This window comes from Mandrillus leucophaeus, unplaced genomic scaffold (genome assembly GCF_000951045.1).
Source record: "Mandrillus leucophaeus isolate KB7577 unplaced genomic scaffold, Mleu.le_1.0 Scaffold1042, whole genome shotgun sequence".
In the NCBI taxonomy this organism is placed as follows: Eukaryota; Metazoa; Chordata; class Mammalia; order Primates; family Cercopithecidae; genus Mandrillus; species Mandrillus leucophaeus.
The window spans coordinates 640557-649916 of record NW_012098566.1 but is presented as its reverse complement, the minus strand read 5'-3'; the positions used below and the strand labels follow the sequence as shown (position 1 = coordinate 649916).

General features: G+C 38.1%; 1 protein-coding gene across 1 annotated transcript in view; it reads right to left on the bottom strand.

Moving 5' to 3' along the window:
• Nucleotides 1-2753: 2753 nt before the first annotated feature.
• Nucleotides 2754-9360, bottom strand: part of LOC105539988 — a 44009-nt gene continuing 37402 nt past the window's right edge. The window contains exon 4 of the mRNA XM_011980466.1: nucleotides 2754-2914. Within this exon, the coding sequence (XP_011835856.1) occupies nucleotides 2754-2914 (161 nt within the window). The remainder of the gene's footprint in view (nucleotides 2915-9360) is intronic.

Below are 9360 nucleotides of genomic sequence, written 5' to 3'. Positions count from 1 at the left end.
TTTTCCCCAGTGTTATATTAAGCAAACACTATAAACACAAAAACCTGCAAGTAAACAAGCTAATAATTTAAGTGATTCCTTGATAACAATATCATCTGATAGATTTTGGGAGGTCCTCTTCTCATGTTTTCTACTGATAGTTCTTACTGCATCCTCTTCCCAAATATCTTAGGTCACGTGACATGCATTTCATCAATGAATAAGTCAGTTTCTGTTTCTTGGTATATGACCATTAGTATTAGTAAAAAGATGTATTACTTAAGAATGGCTGGACATGGTGGCTAATGCCTGTAATCCCAGCACCTTGGGAGGCCATGGCAGGAGTATCACCTGAGATCAGGAGTTCATGACCAGCCTGGCCAACATGGCAAAACGCCGTCTCTACTAAAAATGCAAAAATTAGTCAGGCATGGTGGTGCACTTCTGTAATCCCAGCTACTCGGGGGCTGAGGCAGGAGAACTGCCTGAACGTGAGCCAAGATTGCGCCACTGCACTCCAGCCTGGGCACCAAGAGAGAATTCCGTCTCAAAAAACAAACAAACAAACAAAAAGAAGATATATTACTTAAGAAGACATATTATCACTGTCACATATTTGTGACAGTGTTGTTTGAATCACAATGATTGACTTGACAATAAACATACAGGATTACTATTTAGGTGTGAAGAATAAAGTTGCAGTGGCTAAGAAAGCACTTCTGTCAAAAAAAAAAAATCATGAATTGTGAAGTATTTTCCTCTTTCCTTAAAAAGTAAATAATCAGAGTAAAATAAGCTTTTAATAAAATTCCCTAAGGAGAAAAAGTCCCTTTGGACTTGGGGGTAGGATGGAGGAAAATGCTCTCTACCATCACGTTAATTGTATCTTTTAAAAATAAGCCCCAGTCAGGCACAGTAGCATGCGCCTGTAGTCCCAGCTAATCAGGAGGCTGAGGCAGGAGGATCCCTTGGCCCAGGAGTTTGAGGTGGCAGTGAGCTATGATGGCGCCACTGTATTCCAGCCTGGGCAAAAAAGCAAGATTTGTCCCTAAAAATGAAAATAAAAATGAATTAAAAGTCCCAGTATTTTCATGAGAGAAAAAAGATGAATTTTGGTTTAGTCAATTTTGAAGTCATACACTATCCTGAAAGAAATTTCTTTAAAAATAATTATTTCACACATTCAAAATTATTCTGAAAGAAGAATCAGGGAATTCTAGAGAAGAAAGGGACTTTATAGACTGTTTAATGCCTCTTTTCACCTTACAGGTACAAATGAGGTGAGAGAATTTGAGAGACGGACTTGTCCAAGTTTATACAGCTATCTAATGGCAAAAGCAGGACTAGAGACTAGACCTGAACAAAATCTCTATCCATTACTGCATTATTTCCAAATATCCAACATAATTTATTACCAATGCATAAAATTAGAAGACACAATACGTTGATTTATATATCATTTGCATCTTCATCAATAAAAAATGTTTAAAAATCTATTTCCATATCATACAACCCTACCAGCCATGCAAAAGTAACTTGTACAGACTTCTAAGTTGAGTCAAAGGCCAAAACTAGGAAAGGGCCACCAGCACAAAAAAAAAAAAAAAAAAAAAAAAAAAACTAATAAGCATGTTAAATATAAAGGTCTACACTGGGGAAAAAATAGAAATGTTTGAGTCCATGCTGCTAACAAATACACATGTATTTATGGAGAGTGTGAAGTTGGAAAAATCACCATTTTCAAACACAGAAAAGAGTGATCCAGGCAAGAATCACCTATGGATTCTTGGGGAAATTTTGATGAAAAGCGTATCTGCATTGCTTAAAAGTACCTCCCATGTTGCTCATAGATTGGGAGAGAGAAAGTGGTAACTACAGAGAGAAATCAGGCAACACTTTGACTGGATGATCACAATTAACATCACAGAGAGGGGCAGATGGATGTGATGGGCCTCCAGAGCTCATTCCTTAAGAGGACACGACATCACCAGTGTCGTATTCTTGCCTGGAATGTAAAATCCTGAATCTCACCATGAGGAGAGAGCAAACAAATACGAGAAATATTCCCTTAAAAATAAGCCATTAAACAATTCTTCAAAAATGTCAAATGTCATAAAAGACAAAGGCTGTGGAAACATCCCAGATGTCTGGGGACTAAAGAGAGGGACAATTTCATGCAACACATGACCCTAGACTGGATCCTACACTGGAAGAAGGAAAATGCTATAAAGGACATTAATGAGCCAATTGATAAAACTGAAATACAGGTGACAGAGTAGATAACTGGATTGTATCAGTCATAAATTTACTCCAGTTGATAACCGTGATAAGAAAGGTCTATGATATATAGATTATGCACTCTCAAATAGCTCAAAAATCATGTGTGTATGTACATATACACACATACATACACATATACACAAAGAGAAAGGAAATTAAAGCTAATTGGGCAAGGCGTTAATTAGTCAATCTAGATAAAGGATAAACTGGTATTCTAAGAATTTTTCTTATTCTTGCAACTTTTCCATAAGTTTTATATTATTTCCAAATAAAAAGCTACAAAAAGGCCTAGAAATACTTTCATTTCTTTTGGGAGAAGGGTAGAGATGAGGCCAAAATTGAGAGAAATCCTCCAAACCGGGTACAGGCGTAGAAATTAGCACATTGAAAGCAAGGAATTTCACATTGCCAAATCTGTGCTTAACGTCACATGTGGGTACGTTTAAATATAGTTAAACTCAATTAACTTAAATTGTCCCCAGGGAGGTGGTGAGCTAGAGCAGCCTCCACCGGCGCCCGCGGACACTCACCAGGCTGGCGGTGAGCGAGGGCGCCGACTGGCCCAGGGCCTGGCTGCGCATGCGCACGAGGTTGGACGTCTCCGCAGAGGCCGGCCAGGCCTGTCCCGCCACTGGGTTTGGAAGGAGGTATCTCCCTGTTGGAGTTAAAGAGAAGAAAATGTAAGTGACAGGCAGACGGCAGTAGTCTTATTGCAATGGGGGTGAGGGTTGGGTGTCTATTCCTGGCCAGACTTGTTCTGTATTACTTCTGCCATACCCAGTAATAACATTTATTAATAGCAACCTGGGAAAACGTGTTCTATTTCAGTCAGGAGATCCAGTGGCAGGGTCTGGCCCTGACCTCCAACATGATCTCCTGCATGAGTGTAGCCTCATCAAGGTAGGATGAGGTGTTTTTTTTTCCATCTGCCTATACCAAGGGAATGCGTTGAGAATATATATAAGTACACAAAGCATTCTTAGCATCACAGAAGCAAGCGTGTGCATTTGTGTTTTTTGAAAAAATCTAATATGGAAAGTGATCTAGGACTCAATTATAAAATAATCTACAAAGTGGAGATCATGACCAACAAAAGGAAGCAGAATTCTTTCAAAATGAAATGGGGCTGGTGCCTCTCCCCCAGCCCTTTTTCTCTGAAGTGCAGGTGGCCATCCAACCCTGTCTGTGGGATACATAATCATATCCATTTGCATAAATCAGGACATCAATGTCAGTCTAGGTACACTGAGCAATTTCCATCAACCTTGAACTCTAATATATACATATATGTGAACTCTAATATATACATATATGTTTTTAAAAGTCAAACAGCTGAACCAATTCACACTGTGTTACTTCCTTGGTGCATGGAATTGACTAATATTAACACACAAGAAATGCTTTTTGACTTCAGGAAAGTTAGGATGGACATGAATATTCACATAGCAATAAAGGTCAGTAAAAGTCGAGACTGCGTTTAATTTTCATCTGTTTTGCCCCAATATTAGCATAATTACTGGCCATAATAGCTGCTCAATAAATATTTACTAAACGATGAAAGGGCTTGTAGACATTTTCTTCCATAAAAAGACAATGACAAGATGGCAGACCACACAGAGAATCTCATTTGAGGGCCATGTGTTGGGGACTCCAGCCTCATTCCTCTCCAGAATCATGAGGGATTACAGCATGCATAGCTGGTGGCCCTGTAGCACAGGTAACATCTGTTCCTCATTCTTCCCTCAGGCATGCATCCCACAAGCATATTGCACTGGTTAATAACGATTGCAGTATATTAACTAGTTTACCATTACTGTACATGCTAACTACCAGCACTGTCAAAGCACAGGAGCTAGGGGCATCTCCCATCAATTGTCCATGTGAAGAAGTCCATTGCTTTATTTAAGCCAAGTGCTTTCAAAAATTTATATTTTAGTTGCAGAGGAAAAAATGGCTTCTTTTGCCAAAATTGCTTTTCCACTCTTTTATTATAGAGTGAAAGCACAGACTCTGGAGATAAATTAGATCTTCTTTTGAAATCCTGCTCTGTAGCCGAATGACACTGGGAAACTTAGTCTCTCTTGGACTTGGTTTTTTCCATCTCTAAAATGGGGGCGATAGACCTGACTATGTAGTTATTGAGGGCATTAGAGAAATTTGTAAGTACAGTACTCAGTAAATGTTAACTATTTAGCCATAACAGCAGTAAAAATGAAAAGTATCCTCTTTATTTGGGATGAGCTTTTCATTCACAAGAAGAAAATGCAAATATATACAAAGGAACAAAAATTACCTATCATCACACCAAAGAAAACCACAATCAACACTTTAGTGACTTTCCTCTAGACTTTCTTTCTACAACCTATATATTCTTACAACAAACAAAATGTGATACTGATTTTTGTCACCTGCTTCCTGCCAACTCCACATAATAGATTGACCTTTTCCAAGCAAATAAATGCAGCAAATGTCAATTAATTTAAACACTATCATTGAAGATTCCGTGATAGTGAACCTCTGTGGTTCTGATCACCATCTCGAAAACATTCAGACATATTTTTGGACAAGGTATGCTGCATTTGATGTCTAGAATTTTAATTTTTTCCTTGCCTTATTTCAAAATGTGAACTAAAAGCTGAACTAAGAATGGCTTTGAGAAACAGGTCCCCTGTAGGCCCAAAAGCAGGTAATTAATGAGGAAGAGCAGGAAAACTATAGATTGCATTTAGGAATGTTGCATTAATATTACAGGGATAAATGGTTTCTTTAATACAGAAATCACTCAGTATTTGAAGGGCTCACTTGTTAAAAATATATAAACCTCTAATAATCTGAATCCATTTTTTTCTCCCTCTTATGTCATTTTCTATATTTTATTTGTATTTATTTATTTGTAGTTTATTTGCATTTTCTTTGTTCATGTTTTGGAAAGGGAATGATAAGAGGTACAGAAGCTATATGATGCCAAGGTTTACATGATGGAGAGAACCCACTATAGCCTCACTGTTGTTCTGCCTCCATATGCTTCATGTTAAAGAAAACTGAGGGTAGATTTAAAAAAAAAAAAAAAAAAAAAAAAAAAAAAAAAAAAAAAAAACTTGGGAGAATTTAATGTAAAATAGAAAAAATTAAAGGCAAAGTATTTTTATTCAGTGAAGAATTCAACAAATCTTTTTTTCCTTTAGTAGAAAATAATTATTAGGCTAGGTGCAGTGGCTCATGTCTATAACACCAACACTTTGGAAGGCTGAGGTGAGCAGTTCCCTTGAGCCTAAGGGTTCAAGACCAACCTGGGCAACATAGTGAGGCCCCATCTCTACAAAAAATTAAAAAGTTTGCCAGGTGTGGTAGCCAAATCTGTGGTCCCAGCTATTCAGGAAGCTGAGATGGGAGGACAGCTTGAGCCTAGGAGGTTGCAGTGAGCCAAGATCGCACCACTGCACTCCAGCCTGGGTGACAGAGTGAGACCCCATCTCAACAAATAAAATAATAAGAATAATAATACAAGACAGAAAATAATTATTAGACTGTCTCTATATAATTCCCTTGATGTGAGGAAATAAGTTTATTCTTTTCTGTATCCCCAGTACCTGTTATAGGGCCTGGCACTTAGTAAATGTTCAGTAAATGTTTGTTGACTGAAAGGCAGGGAAACCATACTATTAGAACAATAATTAGTGAAGTCTCAACAGGAAGAAAACCACTGAACAGATAATTTTCTTAAATTTCCTTTACAAGTATAACATAATAGCTAAAATACATTGAGGCCTTATTATATACCAGGCACTGCCACATCCTAACAATCATATGGGATAGGTACTATTATCTCCAGTTTAAACCCAGAGAGGTACATAACTAGGCAAGGGGATACAGCTACACAAATGGGCAAAAATCAGGATTCTGACTCCAAAGCCCAATCTACTCCAGGAAAATATTCATCACATATGCTTCGGTGAAGAACAAGTTATAAATTAAAATAGAATGATTCTATATTTACACAAAAATAACATATATTAAGAGAGAAAAGCACCTGGAAAGATGGGAGCAGAGTGATTCAAACCACAGGCTTGGAATCAGGCACAAATGGGTCTGCAACCTAGGGTTTTTTGTTTTGTTTTGTTTTTTGAGACAGGGTCTATTTCACTCAGGCTGGAGTACAATGGTGTCTCGGCTCACTGCAACCTCCACCTCCCAGGTTCAAGCAGTTCTCCTGCCTCAGCCTCCTGAGTAGATAGGATTACAGGCACGCATCACCATGCCCAGATAATTTTTGTTTCTAGCAGAGACGGGGTTTTACCATGTTGTACAATGGCACAATCTTGGCTCACTGCAACCTCCGCCTCCTGGCCTCAAGTGATCCGCCCGCCTCAGCCTCCCAAAGTGCTGGGATTACAGGCATGAGCCACCTTGCACAGTCTGCAACCCAGTTTTTACAGTCACATGCAGTTGAGCAACTTATTTAATTCCAAGCCCCTAATATTCCCATCTCTAAAAGGGGGATAATAACTTACAAAGTGGTAGATAAGATTAAAGGAGATAATACACTTAGTCACTCGACCTAGGACATGGAAAAGCAGTCAATATACTATCACATTTCATATTATCATAAGACCTGCATCCTCCACCACCACCATAGCAACAGAATAAAACACGGTAACTGGGTACTTAGGCCAGGTCACACATACACAAAAGAATCATATTGAAAGATATTGAAACAAATAATATTTCTTCTTGTAAGTGATAAACAGCAAATTCAGAATTGTAGCCATCTCTGGCAGAGAAAATGAGGGGTGGGTGCAGGGAGGAGTATTTTGGATCTGTAATATTTTATTGTTTTAAAAATTACCAGCAGGGAATAATAGGGCTTGCTACTTCAACTTAAAAGTGTAAATGAGGAATTAAGTTTTTGACTTGTGGTTTTAATAAATTTAATATGAAATTTTTTAATGTATCTAGAGAATGTAGCAAATACTAAGCTTTGATAAAGCTGGCTGATAGGTATACAGAGTTGTATAGAATTATTCTCTATTAATTTCTGTACATATTTTATAATATTACTTTTAATAATTCATAGCAAAAAAAATGCATTTTGTATTCTTGCATGGCAAACTAGCTAGGAGCATCTTCCCTCAACTCCTCAAGATGGTAGTTCCTATGGCCCAGGTCAGGGACCCCAGAGGTCTGGGTGATCGTGGAGGACTCCTAGGTCCTAGGTTGAAAAGCAAGGAGCCAGGGGAGAGATTTGATGGGGAATGGTAGCAGAGAGGTATCATGAGGAATCTCAACATCAAAGTCACAGCAACAGGGACTGGGAAAGGCTCTCTCTCTCTGCCAGTGAGAGGGCGAAACAAAAGCAGGCATAACTCCCAGGTAAGGCCTCAGTACAGGAAATTCATAAGCTAGGACCCTGGCTCAATGAGACTAAGCATGGTTCAATGAGAAGTTAGACTCTGAACAGAATCCAGAACCAGCACCCAGTGCTGGGGAACACAAAGAAAGGAACACCTGAGCCATGCCCTTTCTCTCCGCTCACTCTGAGCCATGCTTTGAATACTGCAGTTTTGTTACATCTCACAGGATACTGTAAAGCAAGCAGAGACCACTGAGAACAAGCATGTATACCATCTCGTCCTTCTCTGAAATCACTCAATTTAACATTATGTACATTTATGGCTATCTCGTTTAAGTCCAATCTTGGTAACAAGACCAAAGGTGTGCCTTCAATTCCTTTGTTACCTCAACAGCCTAACCCAAAAGAGAAGATTTTGACATCCAATAACTGATCTGTCCTTAGCCCATATTTTTATATAACACCTTCTTCAAATCCAACAGGACAGAAAGATTCTTGCCAGTAATGGTAAAAAATTAATTGCTCTAGTCATGGTTGACTTTAATGTCAGACTGCTGAGTTCCTGTTCTAAATTCCCATCACTTATAACATGAATTTCTCTAAACCTCAGGTTCCTGCGTAGAACAGGGCCAAACTTTAGGGCTGTTGTAAAATCTAAAAATAGAAAATACAGAATGAACACTCAATAAATATAAGCTTAAAAAATAAGAAACACCAAGAGCTACCCAACACACATTAAATTATAAAGTGAGCAGAAATAAAATTTTGTTAAACCACTGGAAAAAATTAGGAAGCACTTATATACATATAGAATGAAATGCTTATAATGCAATGATGGGTAAGATTTTAGATGTCGTTATTTGCATAGGTCTTGTCCTGAGGAATCATATGAATGTTATAAATTGGACGGTCTGTTAATACAACACATGGGATATTTTATTCCTGCCTAGACCCCCATTAGTGTTAATAGAGAAAAGAGGACAACAGATGGATTTAAGACAGTCATTAGAAGGCACTAACATGATACCATAGTTGATAGTGATTACATCGAACTTTACATAAATTCACTTTTTGATGACTATCAAGAGCCTCTAAAAAGTGTGTTGCTGTCGTATTCATGCATCATTTGCTGCCTACAATTTAAGAAAATTAGCATCTGTCAATGGCATTATTCAGCTGCACAGGGTGGAAATTAATGGATAATACCATTTCTAATTTGTCGTAAGAGAGGTGAGCTTGCCTAGCAATCTGGTTGCTCTATTTTAATACCAAATTGAACTTGTTGTTACAACTGGAGCTGGATTAGCTCTGTGTTCTTTGGAAAAATGTTTCTAAAATTCTACTATGCTTATTGAAACATGTATCAAATGTTTTCTACTGGCATGACTAGAAATTTAGAGGCAATAAATAAAAGTCTGTATTAAAGCTGGATTCAGCTGGACGGATTGATACAAGAGCTTGTCAAATCTCAACCACAGAGGTGTGGGTTGTTTGAATGGACTTTTTGTACTGGTTATTTTTGCTGTTTGAGCCAAAGGGCCTCTAGTTAACAGAGTGGAAAGTTCTGTAGCCTTGTATGGTTATATGTATATTAAAATAAATACATTACTGAATCTAGACCCAGATCATGCCTTGGCTCTATCAAGCCTACATATTACCTCTCCTGGAATGTGTTTTCTTTTCTTTTTTTTTTTTTTTTGAGACAAAGTCTCACTCTTGTCCCCCAGGCTGGAGTACAGTGGCACGATCTC